The sequence below is a fragment of the Hypanus sabinus genome, chromosome 5 (genome assembly GCF_030144855.1).
Source record: "Hypanus sabinus isolate sHypSab1 chromosome 5, sHypSab1.hap1, whole genome shotgun sequence".
NCBI classification, from domain to species: domain Eukaryota; kingdom Metazoa; phylum Chordata; class Chondrichthyes; order Myliobatiformes; family Dasyatidae; genus Hypanus; species Hypanus sabinus.
In genome coordinates, this window is record NC_082710.1 from 35,605,624 (window position 1) to 35,632,632 (window position 27,009).

Consider the following 27,009-nt stretch of genomic DNA (forward strand, 5'->3'; position numbering starts at 1 on the left):
GTCTAATAATCAGAGCCAGGCCTTTTGGGACTAAAGCTTAAACAAACACTAATATGCAGTCACAGGCAGAATCTGGAAAAGTCTCCCACAAACCATAATTGATGCTCAGTCAATTATAAAGTTGAGATTGATACGTTCTTAATAACATGATTGTAAAGGGTAAAAGATAAACACATTTATAGTTTTGGTCACAAGTGAGCCATAATCTAAATGGCAGATCATGGTCAAATGGCCAAATTTGGCTATGGTACTCCTGAAAGATTTTATTGTGTCAAGTATCAGTTATTGGTATTTTTAGAAATTAAAGGAGCTCTATGACAAAAGTGCAGAAGTGCCCTAATTTTGAAATTTGATTTGAGAAGCATTCTAATAAAAGGCAGATTTGTGGTGAATGAGTACCAGAGATATTAATGCTAACAGATTAAAACACAGTCAATCAGTACTGTCATTTATTTCTCATACACTGTGTAAACACTACAAAGCATAAGTAAAATATTACCAAAGCCTGAAAGATTAAAAAAGCAAAGAAACAATTGAAAATTATATATTTTATTTTTAAAACAGTTCAGTTATAAAACAATTATTTTAGATAACGCTGGATCACCTAATTTGGCAGAGTTGTGCACTGAAATTATAATTTATAAAATAAAGAAAAAGTTAATTATTCTAAGATCCCCAGCCACAATAAAATTGAGCAGATGGGCATTAATTATCAGTTACAAATTGGCTTAAGCTCTATCCTAAAACTGCATTAACGACAGAGGTGATACAAACACGAATAGGGCTATACATAGGTGACACGAAGAATCACAAGGATGTTCCTTCAATTTGAACCAAGACTTTGTAATGGTGTTCTCTGCCTTTCCATTCCGCGAAAAAAAGCTAGTATTTCTTAAGTTTAGATAGCCAATCGGTGAAATTACATTTAACCGTGGTACCAATTGCCCATACACCAATAAATATGTTATGCTATGAGGAAGCCCACCACTGAAACCAAATAATTACTACATTCTTTTCTGAAAAAGGGAAGACTCGGGACAAATGTTCAGATCATTAACAATCTCCGAGTAACCAGCGGTTAAAGACCTGCCGGTGCCAATGTCAGTATGGCCTTGCGACCGGCTACCCACTTCACCTCCTCTACCCCGGAGCTCAGGCCCGAGTTGGATTCGTGTCTTACCCACCCTCTCTCTGTCGGTTGCCGGCTGTTTTGTTTTCAAGTTTACCTATAATATCTAAAAGCATTAATGATTTTCCAGAAATGCTCTTTCTCCAGCCGTTCCTCCTCGTCCTCTTGCTCCTTTGCCTCTTTTTCTTCCATGGGGCAGAGACGGTCCCGCTCGTTCTCCATCGCTTCCCCCCCACCGGCAGCGTAACGACGCCTTCACAACCACGCCGCGAAAACGGCGGCACAAACGTCATACGCTCGCCACAGCGACACCCGCCTACTCGGAGGATGCACCACTACGTCCAGCGCTGAGGAAGCGGCAAATCTGGGCGAAACAGCGACACCTGCCGGCCAGGAGGATCACTGAGCAATTCCCGAGATCGCACGGAACACGGAGAACGGGAGGATGGACCTGTCGAAATGCTCTCATTTTGGGTCAAAAACTTATTTATATATCAGACGTTTCCTGCTGTGACGTTGAAATAAGTATTAACAATTAGATCTTTGGTGCTACAAATGGACTTTTGAATTATTTCTGAAATAACATTAATTCCGAAGTTCTTCAGAAAAATTCCGGGTAACAGTAAATAGTAAATTCACTGCAAATGGTAAAATCAATTTTTAGAGGGTTCAACAGGATTATGGAACAATAACCCAGTAAGCAGCAGCAAATACAGATTATATAAATACAGACCAAGCAATCTCCTTGATTTTAATTAACTTAATCGTGGTGGACCCTGTAGTTTATTATGTTTATACTAAGAGGCATTTGATGAAGCTCAACACTATTAATATTGGCATACAAAGAGAAATTTACTTATGAATAAAAACAATAGGATTACTGTCAGGAGACTTACTCTTGGAACAGCTATTGTTTCTAATTTACATCAATTATTTCGATTCAGATCAGTTATCTAGATAAAAAGTGCAGTGAAGTTAGAGGACGCAGACAAGAAACTCCACTCCTTGGAATGCACGAAAATTCATTTCTGTCCTCTGGGATTCTTTGCTTAGTTTAAACTATGGATTAATAATACAGAAACCTTAATTAACAAATTGGAGATGGGAGTTCAAATCACACTACACCATGGTTAATAATCTGGAATTTCCTTATACTTTTTTTTTTACACAATTATTTTTTAAAATATTTAAAAATATATAATAAGTATTAAAAATAATAGTGCCAAATTGCCTGACTATTGTAAGGATACATTTGATTGAGCACAAAAACGGATGGGGCGTCCAGGGAGGGGTAGTACTGTTGAGGGGGCTTATCGTGTCCATTCCAGGGCAGCTCACTCACCTTTGGATCACACTCAATTCTCACCCATGGCTCCAAGGGACAGCGGCCACAGCCCGGTACACTGCTTCCACAGGCAAGCGAAACTAGGTATGGGTAGCCGATGGCCTTGTGTCCTGGTGAGATTGGGACATTCCACGTTCCAGCATTGAAGTCAGCTCCAGTGTAGCGGGCGGATGAGATTTAGAGTGAAAACCAACTGCTGGGAAGGCTGCACTGCAACACTCAGTGAAGAGCAAAGGGTATGACAAGGCACGGAAGACGTCATGATTCACTTCCAGCAAGGACGCTTATTCGTACTACTGGACTTGGATTTCTGAGGTCGAGAGTGGAATTGCCCCAGTGCAACAGCTTTTCCACTTTAAATGCTCTCCCACACAGATTTCCTCTCATTGTCGGTTACCCACCAAAACAAGCTTTTCAAATCGTATCTGAATCGTTGTGTTAAGACAGAAATAAGCTCGGCAGAATGCCTGGCACCAGACGAGGCACCAAATTCAGGAACAGTAAAGCTGGTCCCAGCCCAGCCAACCTTGCGTTCTTTCACACAAGCATCCAAGTGTTAGTGTCTAAATTGGGAGAAATATCCTATGGACTAGTAAAGCAATAACGTCACCCGATTGCATCAGAATCATACTTCACAGGTAACATGCTAGGCTTCTCCATTACAACAATGCTTAGGTCCTGTCTCACAGCACAAGTGATGGAATGGTGGTGTAGCACTGAGAATCTTCAATGACTTACAACATGTCAAAAATGGGCCAGGGTATCAGCACTTTGTCAGCGAACATTTTCCCTCAATGCACTCTAAGTAGGGAGGTGCTGGCATGCCTCCTTTGTGTTTTCATCTGTGTGCTGCACTCAAGACAGGTCATCCAAGATGTAAATGCCTAAGAATTTGAAACTACTTGCTCTCTTCACCCAGCATTATATACATGTCACTATCATTGTGCTAAAAGGTGTGAAAGTTCAAAGCTGGCATCCAGAAGCTTGTGTATGACCAACACATCACCAGCAGCAATAATGGATATACCACCATTTGTATCTCATAGTTCTGCTGATACCTCAGTGTATCACATTTCTACATTACGCCAGGGGATTGATGCTGGCTTAATGAGCAGACAGGGATATAGGAGGACCTGTATCAAATGTGGCACACTTCTGAAGCTGTAAGACAAGATAATGTGAATGCTCACTCAACAGCAAAAACAGATAGTTAAGTAATCCACCAACCAACAGTTCTACCAAAGCTTTGCAGTCCTACCAAACTGACTGGTGTACAATTTCATGCTACATTCAGAAGCAGGATGCCCAAACTGATTGCATGGAATTCAATTCTAGTCATAACTCCTTAGAAAACAAAGCAGCCCATGTACTCTTTTTGTTATTGAAACACAACTGAAATGTTTTTTAAAATCATAAAATGATAAACACATTCACCATTTCCATGTTGTTCGGTGTTATTTTAGAAATGACTGGATGCTTGAAGAGGACATCATTTTCTACAAAACATTTCTTTTGGAGTAAGGCAAGGGAACATGGCTCATATTCCTCTGGCACACCCAGGACATAAGTTTTATCATACTGCTACTAAAATAGCATGCTGACAAGGTAGATAAATGACCTAACTTTAACTTGAGGCCCTGGTCCACGCTACCAACTCTAGTTTTGTACTATACAGATCAGCATTGTTAAAAATAGCAGTCCCTGATCTTCCCAGCTATTCAATGGACATTCCCAACCCCTACCCCCAACTCACTCATTGGCCTGCCCTCAATTTCCTCAGCCCTACCTCTTGCCTTCCTCATTGCTGATTCCAATTTCCACCCCAAATGCTGTTACTTGTCTCCAATTTTAATATCCCATGGCTATGCAAATACATGTCTTTCACTCATCCATTCTCTACATCTTTGAACTTACAATCTCATTTCTCTTTTCCTCCTTACCTCCTGACACACTAGTTTTGCAATCCCAATATCCCCTCTCCTTGTACTTTCTTCTGATTTTCTGGGCTTCATGCTTCCATTACTCCAGCCATAGCAATGGCCCAAATGAGCTTATGAAATCCTCTCCAGAAAGAACCTGTCCGGATGCTGGAGCAGGATTCAATTGCAGACCCAGTACTGTGTACACAGTGATACTGAGTAACAAATCCAAAGGTGCATCAAAGTTCAGGCAGAGATCAAAACATCCAGAGAAATCCAAAAAACCAGAATCAGGAAACAGATAGAGTACAGTTACAAATGCTGGAAAGGTTTTAAAAAAATCAATGGCACAATCTGGCAACAAACAGCTTAAAACACAGGACTGAAATACACTGAGCAATAAACAGAGAGGCAGCTGATGGTGGAGCACAATGAGACACAGGTGGCAGCAATACAGGTAATAATGAGAAGTAGATGAGATGGAGTACTCTGTAATACAGGGGCCGGAGAAGAGCAGGTGCACAGCAATACAAAACCACAGACTGACAGCGAGGGGGAAACATACAAAAAGACAAGAGTTCAACTGGAGGTTGACATAAGCCTAGGTAGTACAGCTGCATTATGGGCTAAAATGTCTTGGTCAGTGTTTGTACAAATTTATTAATATAATATGCAGAAATCAAAATTGGGATTGAGTAAAGATAGGTTCTGTAATCTTTATTAAATCTGTTTTTAAGATTTGCAATTTATAGCAATCACAGTTAAATACCATCTTGTAAGTTAACTCACACATTCTTCACAGTGGTATTCAATAACCATTTGTAATTTCAACTAAACATTAACAAAGACAATAAGGTCAATGTGGACTTTGCTTTGACTAATAATTTTTGTACTCTGCCAAAAATTGTCTTGTAGCTACCATAGTGTTGTAAATAGAATATGAGAAGTTATAAAGTTTGTGCTACATGGCCAGTAAAGTTTGTGCTACATGACTGCAGACTTAGCTTACCTAATTGTAGTATACTCAAAAATTTTAATAGAGCCGATATCAGAATAGGAACAATAAATAAACTGTCATTGTGATAAGGCACAATGTACAATATAAATGTATTTTTTATCTGGGCCTTTGAGGAGCAGTTAGAGATTGAAATAGTGGAGAAGAAAATTAAACCTGAGTAATGATTAAGCTGTGTTTTATTTTGGATAGTATAGACAAATCAATGCTAAAATATACCATCAGACAAAGCTTAATCATGAGTACAAAAATGTACAGAGAGGTGTAATTGAATCAAATGTGAGTATAGAACTGGGAGAGATACAAAAGACAGGCTATAATGGTGGTGGGAAAGAAAATCCAATAGAAAAGAAAAATAAAGTAGGTTTGGGATAGGTTAAAACATGAAATTAAAAAGATATAGACTGGGAAATAGGTGAGTGAAAGGAAAGATGTTCTGATGAACAGAAAGGGAATAAATTGTAAGATATAGCAGCAGAATTAGATCATTTGGTTCACTGAGCTGCTCTACCATTTGATCGTAGCTGATTTATATTCCCTCTCTACTCCATTCTCCCCATAATCTTTGATACCCTCACTATCCAAGAACCTGTCAACCTCCACTTTAAATATACCCAGTAACTTGTCCTCCACTGCCAACTGTGGTAATGAATTCTGGCCAAATAAATTCCTCCTGTTCTAAAGGGAGTTAAAGGAGTATGATAGATATGTTGATTATCAACTGTGATGGAAATAAGGAGAACGGAAAGTGGAGTTGGTGCATAAATAATTACACCTGTGTGGAGCAAAGATTATTACTTACTTTAAATATAGTATAATTTATGTTTGGTTCTTAGGTTGTCATATACAGGAGGGCAGTGTGGGTGTAATGGGGATAAACTCCCATTACCTATTAAATGCTCTCAACTCAAATAGCTATGGACAACCAAGTCCAGTTCCTAGCTTTCATGTATGGCTTAGCTACTAAGCCTCATGGAACTCCTTCTACTGGCAGGAGAAGTAGCAAAAGTGGGTTACTGGTGCCTTAAAACCAGTCACTACAGGCAGATGGTTGGCAGCTCAACTAAGATAAGGAAAACTCTGATCTCAAACCTCCACTGCCTTGTGGCTACACCCTCTCATGGGAAGTCTTAGTGTTGGTGCCAAACTGTATTGGTCTTTGCCGCTCCCTTTGGATTCATCAGCTGTGTGGAGAGGGATAGCCTACTGCATGGGCAACAGCTTGTTCTCTTACATACTAGCTTACAAATCACGTAGGCTGCTAGCATGCAATACCCACGGTCAACCTCAGCCAACTAAGGGCCTCACAATTTATGCTTGCAGTAAAGCATTGATACTTATATTTAAAATGATCATGCGAGAACTTGCAGCATTACAGGTGCTCAGCTGAGAAAAATAATTGTTTTCAGAGGAGAGTGATCTGAAAAACAAAACCTAAGCTTTGTAGAATATACAACTCTGTGGACTGGTTGTGCACCACACTGCAGCCAGAAACTTGGTGTGAGTCAGTAATAGGACTAGTATGTCACTGTATTGGAGGGAAATTTGAATTAATCTTTATTGATTCACCTTTTGAGATCTGTACCTTATTGATATCCATACTTGCCCTTGAGAAGTAGAGATAAGTTGCAATTTTGAATCACTGTCACGTAAGGACATTCCAAAATTGAGACATGATGAAAGAATATTTTGAGTTAGGGAAGTGCAATTTGGATGGAAATTACATGTAATGGTATTCTCATTAACTTATTGCTCTTTTCCTTTTTGGGGTTAAATATTACAGATTGGTACGATGCTCTTAGAGAAGGCAACGTTAATAGCTGGAGTGGATTTTACAGATGATATACACTGCAGCTTATGTATGCCAGTAATGGAGGGAATTTTTAGGGCATTTGTTATTAAAGTGGGCTACCTTGTTCTGGATGGTATCAAACCCGATGAGAGTTGTGGAGATACAGATTCTAGGCAAGTGGATGTATGCCCTGTTAACAGTGGAGAAGTTTCTGGGTATCAGGAGATGAATCACTCAGCACAAGATACCCGGTTTCTGAGTTGCTCATGCAGTTATGGGATTTATTTGACTTGTTAAGCTGAGTTTCTGATCAAAGTCAATGGTAGTGCACTCAAGAGTGCAACTCTACAGCAAGTCCTAGTATGCTTCCTCGTTGGAGATCAATACTGCTTGGCATTTTTGTGGGATCAGAACATTTCGAACCGGGCTTCAGTAGGATTGTCAGTCAGCACCAGAATTGTGATTACATTAGTGCAAAAAATTACAGAAGAAAGTGGAAGTGGTTGAGGTAGATACAGCAACAACATACAAAGTACATTTGGACATCTCCATGGAGGGATATGGACCATGTATAGCAAAAGGAAATAGCTTAGATGGATGTTTTGGTGGGCATGGAGAAATTGTGGTGGAGTCTGTTTCCATGCTATATTACTCAAAATAAAATAGAATTTATACAAATTCCCTCTAAAGATAAAGCTAACAGGTGTTGCTTAACTGGTGAAATTACATGACATTCCTAGATCAAGACTGAAGAAAGAAACATCACATTAATCTATTCCACCAAGTCCTAATAAGCTGGGAACTGGACACACATATTAATATATTATCATTTGGTGTACAAGTCTAAAAATGATAAAAGCTAGAGAATTACCATGACAGAATAACAAGATAAAACATTACTTAAGATATGTGAAGACCGGAATTAAGCTTTTGGAGATAGAAAGTAAGTCAGTGTAGGCAAGATAATCAATTATTAGGTTGTTTCTAAACTTGGTTATCCACATTCCAATGTAGTCCATGCATTTTCATTTGACTTTTTTCTGGTGAAGTTAGTTTCATGCTGAAAGCCTTTCTTCACTGGAGTTGTCAACTGTCTTTAAGAGATGACCATTACAGAAAATTATCCACATTCAATGAATAACAGAAAGGATATGATATTCAAAAACAGAAAATTAGCATTATATCAAAATGAAGTATAGCTGAAGGCAAGATAGTTACATAGGTGGACACTTTTATTCAGTGCAATGAGAATAAAAAAATGTATATGGAATATCACTTGTTGACAAAATTGATGGGAATATCAACCTGGAAGTGATATCCAACAATGATGCATACTATTATGATACTATTATCATATTAGTATGATGCACACTTGAGTGCTTCTCAAGTCTGTGTGGGTATAAAAGAATACCACACTTCAAAATGAAAACAGGATTGACGATGGTGAATCAATTTCCTTAATTCAGGGAAGAATAAATTGCTATGGTGCAAAGATGTATTTGATGTTTCTTTTAAATAATTATCTGATTAGTGCACTGCCTAAATTGCCTCTATTGTGAAGCTGAAGTTGTCCTAAATTTCAGTCCATGGAGAACTCTGTATACTTCCCTCTAGTGGATGAAAGAAATGTTCACAATTGGTCTGTTTTCCACTTCTTTGCTAACTTTGCATCAAATTAGAAATGCCCTCTTGTTGCCACGGAATTTAATTCTGGAATATCTATCATGTGGCATTGAGACATGGAATTTCACAGCTCAGAAACTGACTCTTTGGCCCATACGTCCACATTAAACTCTTTACTCATCTATACTCGTCTTATTTGCCTGCACTGGATTTATATCCTTCTATGTTTGCCCAATCAAATGTCTAAGTGTCTCTACAACTGTGATTTATCTGATTCTACTATCTCTTCTGGCAGCAATTTTCAGATATCAACCTCTAAGTGGGTAAAAAAAAATTCCCGTCAAATCATCTTTAAAACTCTTTACTTTCATCTATGCCTTCTTGTTTTTGATATCATGGGAAAAAATATTATGACTATTTACCATGTCTATGCCTCTAATAACTTTATAGATTTCTGTCAAGTTACCCCTCAGTCTCCTTCACTCCAAGGAAAACAAGCCCAGCCTGTCCAGTCTCTCCCTACAACTAAAGTCCTTGCATTCCAGGCAATATCCTCCTGATGAATTTCTTCTGCACCCTCTCCAGTGTAACCATATCCTTCTAATAATGCTCAAATTAGAACAGCACAAAATACAGCAGGTGCAACCTAACCAGTGTTATATAAAGTTGCAACATAATGTCTCAACTTCTACATTTCATGTCCCAACCTTTAAAGGTGAGCAAGCCATAGGTCTTCATTACCATGCTATCTATCTGAGTTACCCTTTTCAGGGAATTAAGGACATGAACTTCAAAATCCCTCTGTTTACTATACATTTTCTACCTCTATTTTACCTTGTACCTGTTGAGATTAAATTTAATCAAATAACACTACATTTCTATTTTATATATATCCTGCCACAGCATTAGACAACCTTCCTTGCTATCTACACCACCACCAATTTTCATATCATTCACAAATTTACTAACATTACCTCATACACTCACATCCAACATGTCAATATACATCACAATCAACACAGGTTCCAGCACAGATCATTGTGTTATGCCAGTAGTCACAGAATTTCAATAAGCACTCATTCACCATCAACCTCCTCATCCAATCTCCAAGCCAATTTTGGATCTAATTAGTCAGCTTGGCTTGGGATAAGCTTACCCTACAGTCTATATGGACTTCAGTACGTCAAATGCTTTCTAAAGTCCATGTAGACAATACCTACCATCTTACCTACATCAAACTTACTAGTCCACAAAAAAAAATCTCAAGTTAGTGAAACAACACACATAAAATGCTGGTGGGATACAGCAGGCCAGGCAGCATCTATAAGGAGAAGCACTGTCGACGTTTCCTGACGAAGGGTCTCGGCCCAAAACATCGACAGTGCTTTTCCTTACAGATGCTGCCTGGCCTGTTGTGTCCCACCAGCATTTTGTGTGTGTTGTCTGAATTTCCAGCATCTGCAGATTTCCTCATGTTTGCTCTCAAGTTAGTGAGACAGGATTTTCCTGACATAAAGCAATGCTGAGTATATCTAACATTGTTTCCAAATGTACTTAAGTCTGATCCCTTAAAACTTTCTCCAATAATTTCCCTACCACTTCATCAGCCTGTGGTTACCTGACCAAATAAAGGACAAACATTAGCTTTCTTCCAGTCTTCTGGTACTTTCCTGTGTTTAACATTGGTGCAGAGATATCAATCAGGACTCTAGCCACCTCCTTCCTTGCTTCCCATAGCATCCAAGGATAGATCTCATCCAACCCAAGGCTGATCAACTATTATGTGCTCCATGGCATCTAATACTTTTCCTTTTTTTTTTGTAATTTATTTTTTATTGAAGTCTGTCATCAAACATTTCCATAAGATGTATTTCAGATACTGCACTTCCTTGTACTTAGATGTGCCAGACCCTCAACAATCCTCTTCCTGAATTCAATACCTTTCATGTCCTTCTCAATGAATACAGATGAGAAGTATTAATTTAGGACCTTGCCCACTCTTTCTCTGGTTCCCTTCTTGCTTCCCTCTGCCAGTCGGCAGAAGATACCAAAGTCTGAAAGCACATACCACCAGGCTCAAGGACAGCTTCAATCCCATTGTTATCAGACACTTGAACTGATCTCTTGTATGATAAAATGGGCTCTTGACCTCACAATCTACTTCATTATAATCTTGCACTTTATTTTGTATATCTTCACTATACTTTTGCTGTAGCTTTTACACTTTACTCTGCATTGTTATTACCTTGTTCTGCTTCACTGCACTGTCTAATGATCTGATCTGTATGAACAGTATGCAAGCAAAGCTTTTCAGGGTACCTTGGTACATGTGACAAGAATAAACCGATAACAGTACCATTACATCTTGGGACTTCCCTTAATATTACCTGGCAAGGATATTTCATGGCCCTTATTTTATCCTCCTGATTTCTTTCTTAAATTTTCCCCTGTACCTTCTGCTGTTAAATAAGTAATCTCAAAAGCACATTTTTCAAGATGTATATAGTAATCCCAATAAATATACAATGGCTTCCAGTTAATTGGGCCCTTGGTTATTTGGGGCAGACTCTTAATTGGGGCAACAGTTAAAGAACGAAAACTAATCAAGAAAATTTTAAGGATTCTCTTCATGACACCATTGGGGCAGAAGAACATTGCCGAAGAAGTTCTCACTAGCGAGGCATGTGCACTTGTGTGGCCATTACACAGTACACTGTGCTTAGAGTGAACAGTTTTAAGTACCAAAAAAGAGAAAATCTGCAGATGCTGGGAATCCAAGCAACACACACAAAAATGGTAGAATCTATGAAAAGAGTATAGTCGACTTTTCAGGTGGATCTTTTCTCTTTGGTGGTTTTTGAGGTAGTTCGACGCAAAATCAGGGCTGGAGAAAAACCATATGAGGAGTCAGAGTTAGACGGTGGGTGGAGGGGAGAAAAACACAAGGTGACAGGTGAAATCGGGGGGGGGGGGGGTGGGGAAAGGGTAAAGTAAAGAGTTGGGAAGTTGATTGGTGAAAGAGATACAGGGCTGAAGAAAAGGGACTCTGATAGGAGAGGACAGAACGCCATGGAAGAAAGAAAAAGGGAGGAGCACCAGAAAGACGAGATGGGTAGGTAAGGAGATAAGGTCGGGGGGGGGGGGGGTGTTGGGGATTACCAGAAGTTTGAAAAATCTATGTTCATGCCATCAGGTTGGAAGCTACCCAGAAAGAATGTAAGGTGTTGCTCCTCCAACCTGTGTATGGCCTCATCATGATAGCAAAGGAGGCCATGGACTGATATGTCAGAATTGAAATGGGAAGTGGAATTAAAATGGGTGGCCACTGGGAGATCTATCTGGCGGACATAGTATAGGTGCTCGGCAAAGTGGTCTCCCAATCTATGTCGGGCATCACTGATATACAGGGGGACACATCGGGAGCACTGGATACTGTAGATGAACCTAAAAAACTTACAGGTGAAGTGTTGCCTCACCTGGAACGACAGTTTGGAGGTCTGAATGTTAGTGAAGAAGGAAATGTAGCCGCAGGTATAGCACTTGTTCTCCTTGTGAGCGTAACTGCTAGAAGGGAGATAATTGGGGAGGGACAAATGGACAAAGGAGTCACATAGCAAAAAAGTGGAGGGAGAGGGAAAGATGTGTTTGGTGTTGGGATCCTGCTGGAGATGGCAAAATTACTGAGAATTATGTGCTGGACACAGAGACTGGTGGAGTGGTAGGTGAGGACAAGAGGAACCCTATCCCCTGATGGGGTGGCAAGGAGTTGGGGTAAGGACAGACAAACATGAAATAGAAGAGATGCAGTTGAGGGTAGCATTGATGGTGGGGGAAGGGAAGTCCCTTTCTTTTAAGAAGGAGGACATCTGCTTCATCCTGGAATGAAAAGCCTCACCCTGAGAGCAGATGCAGTGGATATAGAGGAATTGAGAGAAGAGGATGACGTTTTTACAAGTAACAGTGTAGGAAGAGGTATAATCAAGGTAGCTATGGGAGTCAATGGGTTTATAATACACATCAGTAGATAAGCTGCTTCCAAAGATAGAGACAGAGATCAAGAAAGGGGAGGGAAGTGTTGGAAATGGACCAGGTAAACTCGAGGGCAGGGAAGCAGCACGAATGCAGTCAATGCTGTAGCATAGGAAAAGTTGGGGAGAGACATCAGTGTAGTCTTGGAACATAGACTGTTCCATGTAGCCGGAAAAAAGGCAGGCATAGCTGAGGCCTACGTGAGTACCCATAACTACACCTCGTTTGGAGGAAGTGGGAGGAGCCAAAAGAAAAATTATTGAGAGTGAGGATAAGTTCCGCCAGACAGAGGACAGTGGTGGTGGAGGGGAATGGAGAGCATTGAGGCCTTTAAATACCGTCAGTTGCGTGTGTTTGCATTCGAAAAGCAATGATTTTTGCCACTGATCGTTGGCAAAAAATAAGCAGAAAGACAGTTCCAAACTGTTTTGCTTACTGTAGTTTCAAGCATTTAGGCTTCGGAATGCCAGAAACAGCTGGGAGTGAAAACAAAACGATATCATGACTTCAATAAGTTAGGAACTATAATGATTGAAGGTATCGACAATCATCTTGAATGTTACAATGAGAATGAAGATTTGGAGAATGCAATCGTCGATAGCATTGTATGAATGCAGTCTATTATCTGCACTTATTTTGCTCATTGAGTACACTGGATGAATTCTTCCATTGTTAACTATTAGGAACTAATACATAATATTATATTTCTCTAGTGCTTTCTAGTGTTCTAATTTGGTCTGTATTTCAGTTAAATACATAATTTGTTCCTCAGTTTGTCTTTTTACCCATTTTTTTTACTGGTTCCATATAATTTTGGCTAACTGGAGCTTAATTGGGTCAAAATGTATTGGTCTCAATGTGCCCAAATTAAATGGAATTCACTGTATTTGAATAGATTTTTAATTTATTTAATTCAAACCAATCAAAAACACATAATATTCCTAATCTATGCCTCTTTTAAACTGCATATTATTGATCTGAAAGTTACGTTTTAAATTTTCATAAACAGAAACATGAACCACAAGAAAAAAGACAGACCTTGGAGCTTTTGAATTTCCTTTAAAAGATCATCATACACTTGAGTAAACAGGTCCTCTAAGGATTTTGTTCCATCCAAATAAACTGAGGAAAAATAAAAATACATGCATTCGGATCATTTGATGCTGCAGGTAATTTCCTGGCCATACCCTATAATATTTCAAGATTTCTTCAAGACTACAATAAAAAACTTAAAGAAAATTTTAACTGCCAGGGAAGAATTTGAAAATGGTAGGCATCAAAACACTAACTATCATTATATTGTCATTATTCTTCGTGTTATATTAAAAGAAATCTACGGACAGAATTAGGAGGGTAAAACTAGTAATCATTATGCTCAAGCTTATGCACTTAGATTTATGTGAATTTTTCTGCACATCCATTTCATTCTTTTGAAATAATAAAGAAAAACTGCAGGTCCGGCAATTCTTAAGTAATTGATTTCTAAATGATTACTTATGTTGGGCACTTTCTCTTCCATTTCCTTTCTGTTTTTGAGGTACATTGGCCACACGTGTCCATCAAAATTTCCAGGTGGGTCAGGGGGTTCGTAGGTTCTTAAACTAGGGAAAGGAAATTCAACTTACAATTTTATATAATTTGAAAATAATAATGTTCATAATATTTTAAATCACTATTTACCATCTTCGTCTCTTGCACTCTTCATATGGAATGGAGAGATAATAGCGTTGATTAAAAACATCATTCAGTGGCCTAGAAACATATGAAAAACAATGTTATGAGTTCAAGCCGTGTTATGAATTCAATCAAATGCACCAACACAGTCAAATTGTAATTAAACCACAAATGATGATGGATTCCATTAAAATTAGATTAAGACAATCTTAGACCTTGCAAATGTTTTCTTCATGTATTGGCAGAAGACTATTATGAGCTGATTACCCTCCTCTAAGCCTTTAATTACTTCTGTTTCTTAGGAGGTAACAAAAGCAATGCAAATAAAACCAGGTCATCACACTACTGTGACACAATGAACTCAAACTCCCTTGGGCCACCCAAAGCCTGTTAATAAATAAAAATACTTTCTTTACAACATAGTTAATTTATAGTTTCTACACAATGGTTTAGTGAAACTATAATACAACACTTTAATACAATTAAAATACAAACCCCATTTTCAGAAAAGTTGGGATATTTTCCAAAATGCAATAAAAACAAATATCTGTGATATGTTAATTCACGTGAACCTTTATTTAACTGACAAAAGTACAAAGAAAAGATTTTCAATAGTTTTACTGACCAACTTAATTGTATTTTGTAAATATAAACATTTAGAATTTGATGGCTGCAACACACTCAACAAAAGTTGGGACAGAGGCATATTTACCATTGTGTTACATCACCTTTCCTTTTAATAATACTTTTTAATCATTTTGGAACTGAGGATACTAATTGCAGTAGATTTGCAATTGGAAATTTTGTCCATTCTTGCTTGATATAAGACTTCAGTTGCTCAACAGTCCGTGGTCTCCGTTGTCTGATTCTCCTCTTCATGATGTACCATACATTTTCAATAGGAGATGGATCTGGACTGGCAGCAGGCCAGTTAAGCACACGCACTCTGTATCTACAAAGCCACACTGTTGTAGCCCGTGCAGAATGTGGTCTGGCATTGTCCTGCTGAAATAAGCATGGACGTCCCAGGAAGAGACATCGCCTTAATGGCAACATATGTCTCTCTAAAATCCTAATATACACTTCAGTCAATGGTACCTTCACATACATGCAACTCACCCATGCCATGAGCACTGATGCACCCCTGTACCATCACTGATGCTGGCTTTTGCACCTTTCACTGATAACAATCAGGATGGTCGTTTTCATCTTTGGCACGGAGAACTCGGCGCCCGCTTTTTCTGAAAACTAGCTGAAATGTGGACTCATCTGACCACAGCACACAGTTTCACAGTCTTTCAGTCCATCTGAGATGAGCTCAGGCCCAGGGAACTCACCAGTGTTTCTGCATAGAGTTGATGTATGGCTTCCTCCTTGCGTAATACAGTTTCAAGTTGCATTTCTGGATGCAGCGACGGACTGTGTAAAGTGACAATGGTTTTCCGAAGTACTCCCAAGCTCAGGTGGCTATAATTGTCACAGTAGCATGACGTTTTCTTAGGCAGTGCCGCCTGAGGGCTCGAAGATCACACGCATTCAACAGTGGTTTCTGACCTTGCCCTTTACACACTGAGATGTCTCTGAATCTTTTCACAATATTATGTACTGTAAATGTTGAAAGACCTAAATTCTCTGCAATCTTGTGTTGGAAAATGTTCCTTTTGAACTGACTAACAATTCTCTCACAAATTTTGGCACAAAAGGGTGAGCCATGACCCATCCTTGCTTGCAAAGACTGAGCCTTTGATGGACACTACTTTTATACCCAGTCATGATACCTCACCTGCTACCAATTAGCCTGCTTAATGTGGAATCTTCCAAACCGGTGTTTGTTGAATATTCCGTGCACTTTTCAATCTTATTTTAACTCTGTCCCAGCTTTTGTTGAGTGTGTTGCAGCCATCAAATTTTAAATTTGTGTATATTTACAAAATACAATTAAGTTGGTCAGTTAAACTATTGAAAATCTTTTTGTACTTTTGTCAGTTAAATAAAGGTTCACGTGAATTAACATATCACAGATTTTTGTTTTTATTGCATTTTGGAAAATATCCCAACTTTTCTGGAAGTGGGGTTTGTACTTCTGAATCCTTGAAAAATATAAGAAACATACTTATAATTATAAATAAGGAACCCTTCTATTATTAGAACGCCAAGCCCGCTGTATTCCGGCACTGCTTGTTCTTCATTTATGGCAGCCATTTTATTCATCCAGGCATATATTGTATTCATCATTGCTTCCATATCCAGAGCTGTGATGACTAAAAAGGAAAGAAATGGATGCCTTTTAATTGGTGTAAGCAAAGTATAAACGCAACATTGTTTATGGAGCAACCATCTTCCTTTTTCTCTTATGTTGCACACGACAGAACTCTGTTTATTTCACAGAGAATGTCAGTGATAATAATTTCAAGATTATATCTCTTGATTCAAAATGTAAATGATCAGAAGAATTCAGATTGTAATGAGTAAAAGTATAACCACTTAACCATATAACAATTACAGCACAGAAACAGGCCATCTCGGCCCTTCTAGTCCATGCCGAACACTTATTCCACCTAGTCCCACTGACCTGCACTCAGCCCATAACCCTCCATTCCTTTCCTGTCCATATACCTATCCAATTTTACTTTAAATGACAATATCAAACCTGCCTCTACCACTTCTACTGAAAGCTCGTTCCACACAGCTACCTCTCTCTGAGTAAAGAAACTCCCCCTCGTGTTACCCCTAAACTTTTGCCCCCTCTCAACTTGTGTCCTCTTGTTTCAACCTCCCCTACTCTCAATGGAAAAAGCCTATTCACGTCAACTCTATGTAACCCCTCATAATTTTAAATACCTCTATCAAGTCCCCCTCAACCTTCTATGCTCCAAAGAATAAAGACCTAACTTGTTCAACCTTTCTCTATAACTTAGGTGCTGAAACCCAAGTAACACTCTAGTAAATCTCCTCTGTACTCTCTCTATTTTGTTGATGTTTTTGTTTTGGTGGAAAACTTCAATTTCACCGGGGAGCTGGTTGAAGTGTGCAATTCTGGTGGTAGGTAGACCTTGATGGTAAAATCAGAGGGAATTTGAGAGATTAAATCTTCTTAAGCTTCTCTTGTCTTAATTGGGGTTACAGGAGTGAAAGAAAGTAAACTTTTCAAAGTTATGACATTTTCTTTTACATCTGTCAAAACAATCTTGGAGAATCTATTAACATTCATTAGATGTTCCTTTAAGCATCTTATATAAAGTTGAACTATAGGAGGAGAAATGTAATGATAATTTTAAAGAGGCTGCTTTATTCCGAAGAAAATCTGCGACCACCTTCCTGTGGTTGTTGTTATTACAAAGCACTTACTTGAAATTTAACAAACCTTACCATCATACTGCTGAAAGCCATCTTCTCCAACCTCCACATCAGCCGAATGCTGAAAATAACAAACATAAAACCATAAATAGCTATCACTCCAAAATACAATTTCTGGTGTAAAAGACTTATCTCTACTCTGTGTATATCAGATTTGAAGTTGCAGAAAATTTAGACTTAAAACAATGTTACTGCTATGTTTCATAGAAGATTAGTTTGGAAATGTTAAATATCTTGGGGAACTGTATATCATTGCAATGTGAAAACCTTTTATTTAAAAAAAGGCAAAATGTTAAGAAACCTAATGAGAAAATTATGTGTCAAGTGGAAACCATTATCAATTTCACATGGAAACATAGTTAATTGCAAAGCTTAAGGCAGAACTTTCAGTCTTTCAGAAAGCAAAACAGATATAATAAAATAGAATATAGAACATTACAGCACAATATAAGCCCTTTTGCCCACAATATTTAACCGAATTTTCAACCTACACTAAGATCAATTTGACCCTTCCCTCTCATAGCTCTCCATTTATCTTTCATCTGTGTTCTTATGTAAGAGTCTCTTAAATACCCCTAATATTTGCCTCTATACCTGGCAGCGCATTTCACACATCCACCATTTTATGTAAAAAAAACACCTACTCTAATATGACTCCATTACTTTCTTCCAATCACCTTAAAATTTTGCCCTCCCTTATTAGTAATTTCCACCTTGAGAAAAAGGTGTGGCTGCCCAATCTATCTCGTCATCTTGGCTATCACCCAAGGTCGAGGATGATGGTCTTCATTCTGTTGATCATGGGGTTCTCAAGTGGCTTATGAGTCCAATCTTGGCTTTAAAGGTTGTTCCACATTCAGGACAGTTAGTTCCAGATGGCAGATCGGGCTTTGGTTGTTGCTGCCTCTCTTTCCATTTTCTTCTCTTTTCTTCTAATTCTGCACATCTGTTGGCTTTGAAAGTTGCTGTTCTTTCTCGGATGATGGCTTGCCAGAGTTTCCTGTCCTTGGCATTGGTTTCCCAATTGTTGATGTCAATGTTACATTTCCTCATGTTGACTTTTAAGACGTCTTTGAATCTCTTCTGTTGTCCGCCTCTTTTACACTTGCCTCCTTTAAGCTGGGAATAGATGATTTGTTTCGGCAGACGTTCGTTTTTCATCCGAACAACATGACCACTCCATCTTAGTTGGGTTTTGATGATGTAGGCTTCAATGCTTGTTGTTTTTGCTTCATTTAGCACTCTGACGTTGGTTCTTCCATCTTCCCAGCTGATATTTAAGATGTTTCAAAGACAGTGTTGATGGAACTTTTCAAGTGCCTTCAGATGTCATCGGTATGTTGTCCAGGTTTCTGATGCATACAGGAGCGTTGGGATCACCACTGCTTTGTACACTAACATTTTGGTGTCTGTTCGGATGTCATGATCATGAAAAACTTTTGTTCAGAGACGTCCAAAAGCTGTTCCAGCGCATTTAAGACGATGTTGGATCTCATCATTAAGGTCCACATTCGAGGAGAGGTGACTTCCAAGATACGGAAAGTGGTCCACGTTTTCCAGGGTTATTTCGCCAAGTTGAATTGTTGGTTCTATCCGATTTGTCTCAGTTGGTGACGGTTGGTAGATGATCTGAGTCTTCTTGGAATTGATGGTAAGTCCAAGTTTTGTGTATGCACGGTTGAAGGCAGTCAGAATCTGTTGTAGATAGTTTTCTGAAAGAACTGCAACACTGTTGTCATCTGCTTATTGGAACTCGATGAAAGAACACATGGATGTCTTGTTTTTGGACTTGAGACGGGCAAGATTGAAAAGTCTTCCATCTGTTCTGTACACAATGTCAATTCCTGGGGGTAGGACATCCTTCATAATGTGGACAATTGTCACAATGAAGATGGTGAACAAAGTTGGGGCAATCACACATCCCTGTTTTACTCCTGATCTAACTTGAAAAGGCTCACAGTTACTATTGCTGACTATGACTGTGGCAAGCATGTCATCGTGGAGGAGTCTCAGGATTCGAATATTCAAATATCCATAGGTGGATAGGACATCCCATAGGAATTCCCTTGATACCAAGTCAAAGGCTTTGGTGAGGTCGATGAAAGCCATGTACAAAGGTTGAAGTTGTTCATGACATTTTTCTTGTAGTTGTCGCATTGTGAAGATCACGTCGATTGCTCCATATGGTCTAAAACCGGCTTGTGTCTTCCAGAAGGATCTTCTCGGCTAAAGGCTTGAGCCGGTTGATCATGATGCGGGTGAGGATCTTTCCTGCTGTTGCTAACAGGGAACTTCCACGATAGTTTCTGCATTCTAATCAATTGCCTTTCCTTTTGTAGATGGTAACGATTGCTGAGTCTCTAAGGTCTGCTGGCACATCTTCATTTATCCAGATCTTGATGAGAAGTTGATGCAGTTGATAATGAAGCAGGTTACCTCCAATTTTGTACGCGATGGTATTCCATCGAGTCCAGCGGCCTTGGTGTTTTTCAAGGTTTTGATGGCTTCCCTAACTTCTTCCAGTGTTGGTATTCTGTTTAGGGAGTCATCAACAGGGCTGTTTTGGAATGTTGTTAATCACATTCCTGTCAAATGAGACAGTTTGATTTAGAAGATCTTCAAAGTGTTCATCAATTCATTTAGAATTGATGTCAGCATTGCTCTTCAGGATGGTTGAACTATCTTTGTTTTTGAGAGGGGCTTGGCCGTGAGTGGATGGGCCAAAAATAGCATTGAAAAAGCCTCGAGTGTCGTTGACATCTGCTAGTTGTTGGATTTCCTGAGCTTTCTTCCTCCACCATTGGTTTTTCAGGTTTCGGGTGCTCTTCTGGACTGTAGTCTTGCATTCCTGATAGCATTTCCTTTTAGCAGCCACCCAACGTGACCATGTCCTTTCCTCTGTTCCCAACAATGACAAGATCATTCTCTTGGGAGATTTTAATGCCACAGTCGGGAAAGATTATAGGCTCTGGACTGGAATAATAAGCAAGGAAGATGTTGGTAAGGTCAACGCTCCTCACCAAATGTGCTGAACACAACCTGGTGATAACAAACACCCTATTTTGCCAGAAAAACAGGCACGAAGTCTTCTGGCAGCACCCACGCTCCAAACACTGGCACCTCATCGATTACATCATCGTACAATCTCAGGACCAACAAGATGTACTGATAACAAGAGCTGTTACTGGTGCCGATGAATGCAGGACAGAGCATCGACTCATCTCGTCCATCATGAGAATGAAGATTTGGCCCATCAGGAAACACCAAAATCAGAACGATATTAGGAAATTTAATGCTGACCTCTTTCAAGACATCAACCATGCATAGAAGTTCCAACAAAATCTTCAAGAACAACTGCCTCAACAAATCCCACCATCTGTAGAAGAACACTGAAATCAATTGAAGAATGCTATCATCACCTCCTGTAAAGAAACAATTGGGTTCAAGATGAAAAAACATCAGGATTGGCTCGATGATAACGACAAACTACTCCAACAACTCATCGATGAAAAGAGAAAAGCTTTCATTACCGTACAATCTATCTATGCCTTTTATCATCTGAAACACCACTATCACCTTCTCGCCCTCCATTGCTTCAAAGAGATAAGCCCTAAACTCGGCTCAGCCTCTCCTCGTAGAATATGCTCCCAGGAGTCAGCGGGAGATGCTCAAGGAGTGAGTACTGTTTTAGATTCGCTCCGTAACCTTTACTTTTTTTAACCTTTGATCACCCTTATCCAACTTATTTTTAACTACAATAAAAGATTCTTGCTATTTTTTTAGAATTATCATTAAGAGTTTATTGTGAATTTTTGAAGATATGCAAACAGAAATGTCTCTTAGATCTAAAGGAAGAGAACCTGGGCGCAACCCGAACAGTAATGGAAAGAAGCAAGCTCATTTGCAACACACTGTATTAACTTATGAACTGCTTATGGAGGTTTTGGATAAAAAATTTGATGAACTACAACAAATTTTTAAACAAGATATAAAGGCTTTTCAAGATTATATGGTTAAGACGGATTCAGTAATTAACCAGCAGCAAGTTCTTATCGCATCTCTGCAAGAAGACACTCGGAAACGAGAGTTGACAATTGAAAAATTGCAACAGGATTTAATTTCGACCACTAAATTGGTGGAAACTCTTAAAGCCAAGAGTGTCGACTTTGAGAATCGGTCCAGAAGACAGAACCTACATTTACTTGGTCTCCAGACGGCATAGAAAAAGACGACCCTTCAAAATATTTTGCTCAACTTTTAAAAGGTGCGTTTCCGTCGGTTTTTCCAAATAACCCTCCGTTACTTGATTGCGCACATAGAATTTGGCGTCGATCATTGAGTGCTCCAGCTAAACCTTCGGTTGTAATTGTCCGGTTTCATTATGTATACGACAAAGAACAACTTATTCGTGTGGCTCGGTGGGTAGGAATGGTTAAATTTCAAGATTACTATTTCCGTTTGGTTGAAGATTTAGTCCTGAAGTTATGAGGAAAAGGCTTCGTTTTAAAACTCTGATGTCTGAATGTTATGAGAAAAATCTAAAACCTGCGCTCTTATACCCTGCGAAGCTTAGAATCTCTCCGCCGAATGCTCCACGTCAGGTTTTCCTTTCAACATCTGAAGCGAGAAGTTATCTGGAGGAGAACTTCCCTACTGATACAGACACTAATCTCTAATAAATGAGTGATTCTGATGGTGTAAGATGGTTTTCGATTCCTCAAACCAGATTTAGTCTCTGGTTATTGGTGTAGGTTTATCCTATACTTTATATTTAAGTTAAAGTGTGTTTTCGTCATATTAATCGCTCTGTGTTATACACTTTAACCATTATACTATATTCTTGACTATTATTTTTGTTCCTTCGAAGGTGTATTCTTTTATTATTAAGATGGTGGTTTTTTTGAGAAATTTTTTTTGGTTTTGTTTAAGATGGCGGTATTTTTTTCTCTCGTCTTCTTCCTACAATGCATCGCTTATCATATGTTTTGTTTTGTCTGGGTTATAACCCGATTTATAAGCTTTTAGTGATTATATTTTTTTTTCAACTAAGTATATTAAGAAGTGTGGTTTTAGTATAGTGATCATAACTTTTAAGGTCGGGGTGGTTTTTTTTATATATATCCTTTATATACGGAGTGGTCTTCCGCTGATATGGGGGTAGAATTAGTCTTATCTTTTCCTTTTTCAAGCCACAATTTGGCTTATTCTTGCCTTTTTCTTGTGGGGGTGGGGGATGGTCTGTTTTCTAATTTTATTTTTCTTTTACTAGTTTGTTTTAGTTTTTTCATTTGGGCTGTTTTTGAACTTCAAATATGTCTACGATGTCGTCACTTCTGGGTCCGCTCTTTATTTTTGTTCCTCTTCTGGGTGCATGAGTTTAAAATCTGGTTAACCCTTTTTATACCAAAGGGTTGATTTTAGAATTAGGGCTCAGACCATTAATTTTGTGTCTTGGAATACTAATGGTTTAAACCATCCAATTAAACGAAAGAAGATTTTCAAAGTATTCCAAAGACTTAATGCTCATATTATTTTTGTTCAAGAAACTCATGTGAGGAAGGAGGACAAATATCACTTTTTTAGGTCTTGACGGGGTCAACAGTATCATTCGTATTCGAATGCCAAAGTAAAGGGAGTTTCAATTTTTATTGACTCCTCTATGGCATTTGTTCAACACGATATCTTTTCGGATCCGAATGGTAGATTTTTGTTAATTACGGGTTTACTTTGTAATAAAAAGGTTGCTATGGTTAATGTTCATGCTCCAAATGTGGATTGCCTGAATTTTTTAAGTCCTTATTTACTTCTTTACCTAATCTAAATGAATATAAGTTAATAATGGGTGGTGACTTTAATTGTTGTTTAAATCCTTTGATGGATAAATCTTTATCTATTCAGACTTTACCCAATAAGTCAGCCACTTGTATTAACTCCTTTTTGTCTGATAATGGAGTTTTTGATATTTGGAGATTTCGGTATCCTAACGATAAAGAGTTTTCTTTTTTCTCACATGTTTATCATTCTTACTCGAGAATTGATCATTTTTTATTGACTCTTGTTTTATTCCATCGGTAATCGGCTGTAATTATGATATTATAGCTATCTCTGACCATGCTCCATTAAAACTTTCTATTAAATTTACGGATACAGCTTCTAATGTTAGACAATGGCAATTTGACTCTCCCTTACTGCAAGATCCAGACTTTATTAAATTTATGAAGGAACAGATCAATTTCTTCTTTTCAACTAATTCCAATGATGATATTTCTTGCGGAACACTTTGGGACACTTTTAAAGCGTATATACATGGACAGATTATCTCTTACTCCGTTGGTTTGAGAAAACGCATTAAGAAGGAAACTCTTTTATTGGTCGATAAAATTAAAGAGATTGACAAGAAATATTCGATCACTCCTAGTAAGGAACTTTACGAACAAAGGGTTGAACTTCAAATGGAACATAGTTTATTACTTACATTTCCTATTGAAAATCAATTAATGAAAACCAGATCTGATTTTTATATACACAGTGATAAATCAGGTAAACTGTTAGCTAGTCAGTTGAAGAGTGCTTTGGTTAATCGTCAAATCACTAAGATTCGTCAGCAGAATGGAGATTTGACAGTTAACCATGATGAGATAAATAAGTCATTTCAAGACTTTTATACCTCCCTGTATCAATCTGAATTCCCACAGGATCGTAATACCATGTGTGATTTTCTTGGGAAATTGAATTTTCCAAAATTATCATCCGATGATCTTTCAATATTAGATACTTCTGTTATGGACGCAGAAATCAAAGGGGTTATTTCCTCAATGAATTCTGGGAAAGCACCAGGTCCAGATGGGTATACAGTAGAATTTTAAAAATGTTTTTCCGCTACTCTTTCTCCTTGGTTATGCAGGGTTTTTGAGGAAGCGATTAGATTGGGGAATTTGCCACAATCTTTTTATAGAGCTTCTATTTCTTTAATACTGAAGAAAGATAAAGACCCTACTGACTGTGCATCCTATAGACCAATATCTTTATTGAATGTAGACTCCAAGATCTTTTCCAAGTTACTGGCATCCAGGTTTGAGAAGGTTTTACCCCAAATTATTTTGGAAGATCAAACTGGTTTTATTAAAAATCGCTATACTTTTTTCAATGTTAGGAGATTACTGAATATTGTTTACACTCCTTCACATAGCTCTTCAGAATGTGTTATTTCATTAGATGCGGAGAAAGCATTTCATAGAGTTGAGTGGCCTTACTTATTTAATGTGTTGGAGAAGTTTAATTTTAGTCCGACATTCATTTCCTGGATTAAACTGATTTATCACACTCCAGTAGCCTCAGTATTTACTAATAATCAAAGATCTCCCTTTTTTCATTTATTTCAGGGCACTAGACAAGGCTGTCCTCTTAGCCCATTACTATTTAACATTGCTTTAGAACCCTTGGCAGTTGCCATCAGAGAATCACAAGATATTTCGGGTATTAATCGTGGGACAGATATTCATAAGTTATCTTTGTATGCAGATGATTTATTATTATTCATTTCTAACCCCGGGAAATCTATTCCAGCAGTTCTATCATTGTTGGCTCAATTTAGTGAGTTTTCTGGGTATAAGTTAAATCTTAATAAAAGTGAATTGTTTCCTTTGAATAGACAGGTCCCAATTTATGGAAATTTACCTTTTAAATTAGTTAATGACTCTTTTATTTACTTAGGAATTAAAATCACAAAAAATCATAAAGAATTATTTAGGTTTAATTTTTTACCCTTAATTGATCAGATTAAAGGTTTGTTTACTAAGTGGTCACCATTATCTTTATCTCTGATAGGTAGGATTAATGCTATTAAGATGGTTATTTTACCTAAGTTTTTATATATTTTTCAAGCGGTACCAATTTTTATTCCGAAATCTTTTTTTACTAATGTTGATTCAAAAATTTCCTCATATATATGGCAGAATAAAAATCCCAGATTAGGTAAAATACATTTACAGAAGACAAAGAAGGAAGGTGGGTTAGCATTACCTAATTTCAGATTTTATTATTGGGCAGTTAATATTAGATATTTGTTATGTTGGTTGAAAGATTGGGATGGATCTTCTGGCCCTCATTGGGTGAGTTTGGAAATTAAATCGGTACCAGTTTATGCTCTGGGTTCTATTTTAGGGACTTCTCTCCCTTTTGCTCTTTCTAAATTGCCGAAACGAATTGACAACCCGATAGTTAAACATACTTTATGTATATGGTTTCAATTTTGGGTTGACTCAATTCGTTTAAAATATTCCTATTGTATCTAATTGCTTTTTCCACACTTCAATTATAGATCAAGCTTATTCAGCTTGGAAAACTAAGGGATTACTAAGATTTTCTGATTTATTTTTGGACAATTGCTTTATGACTTTTGAGCAATTATCTGATAAATATAATTTGCCTAGATTTCATTTTTTCAGATATTTACAGATTAGGCATTTTTTAAGTACTGTACTTCCTACATTTCCAAATTTTGTGTCTTCAGATATTTTGGAGAGTTTGTTTGAATTAAACCCTTTTCAAAAAGGGCTTATATCAAAACTTTATAACATAATTATGAAGATCCGTTCAGAGCCCCTTTATAAGATAAAAAATGATTGGGAAAGAGAGCTTAATCTTATTATTCCTATTGAGAATTAGGATAGAATTCTTCAATTAGTTAATACATCTTCTATATGTGCTAAACATTCATTAATACAATTTAAGGTCGTACATAGGGCCCATATGTCCAAGGATAAATTAGCTCACTTTTATTCTTATATAAATCCTATTTGTGATAGATGTCAATTTGAAACTGCATCTTTAACTCATATGTTTTGGTCATGTCCGCTTTTGAAAAAATATTGGAAAGATATTTTTGATATTACCTCTGCGGTATTAAACATCAATTTACAACCCCATCCTATTACCGCAATTTTTGGTTTACCAATGATGGACTTACTGCATTTATCTACTTCCGCCTGTCGAATGATTGCATTTCTCACGCTGACGGCTAGAAGATCTATTTTGCTGAATTGAAAGGAAATTAATCCTCCCACTGTATTTCATTGGTTTTCTCAAACTATGTTATGTTTAAATTTAGAAAAAATTAGAAGTGTT

The 27,009-nt window shown here is 37.9% G+C and overlaps 2 protein-coding genes across 8 annotated transcripts in view; both read right to left on the bottom strand.

The window, feature by feature from the left end:
- The window catches only part of carnmt1 (carnosine N-methyltransferase 1), a 47,649-nt gene extending 46,204 nt beyond the window's left edge, over positions 1-1,445 (bottom strand). The window contains exon 1 of one of the 2 annotated variants that reach the window (XM_059969720.1): positions 1,181-1,445. In XM_059969720.1, the coding sequence (XP_059825703.1) occupies positions 1,181-1,422 (242 nt within the window). In that variant the 5' untranslated portion in view covers positions 1,423-1,445. The remainder of the gene's footprint in view (positions 1-1,180) is intronic. The other variant, XM_059969722.1, reaches the window with a different exon arrangement.
- The window catches only part of LOC132394055 (nicotinamide riboside kinase 1-like), a 47,749-nt gene that overhangs the window by 5,911 nt on the left and 14,829 nt on the right, over positions 1-27,009 (bottom strand). For 3 of the 6 annotated variants that reach the window (XM_059969727.1, XM_059969723.1, XM_059969728.1), the window contains 6 exons: positions 17,896-17,944; positions 16,640-16,787; positions 14,533-14,604; positions 14,347-14,453; positions 13,891-13,974; positions 10,236-11,707 (listed from right to left, as the gene is read on the bottom strand). In XM_059969727.1, the coding sequence (XP_059825710.1) occupies positions 11,652-11,707; positions 13,891-13,974; positions 14,347-14,453; positions 14,533-14,604; positions 16,640-16,787; positions 17,896-17,944 (516 nt within the window). In that variant the 3' untranslated portion in view covers positions 10,236-11,651. Of the gene's footprint in view, positions 1-7,849; positions 8,295-10,235; positions 11,708-13,890; positions 13,975-14,346; positions 14,454-14,532; positions 14,605-16,639; positions 16,788-17,895; positions 17,945-27,009 lie in introns of those variants that run through there. The other 3 variants (XM_059969724.1, XM_059969726.1, XM_059969725.1) reach the window with 3 other exon arrangements.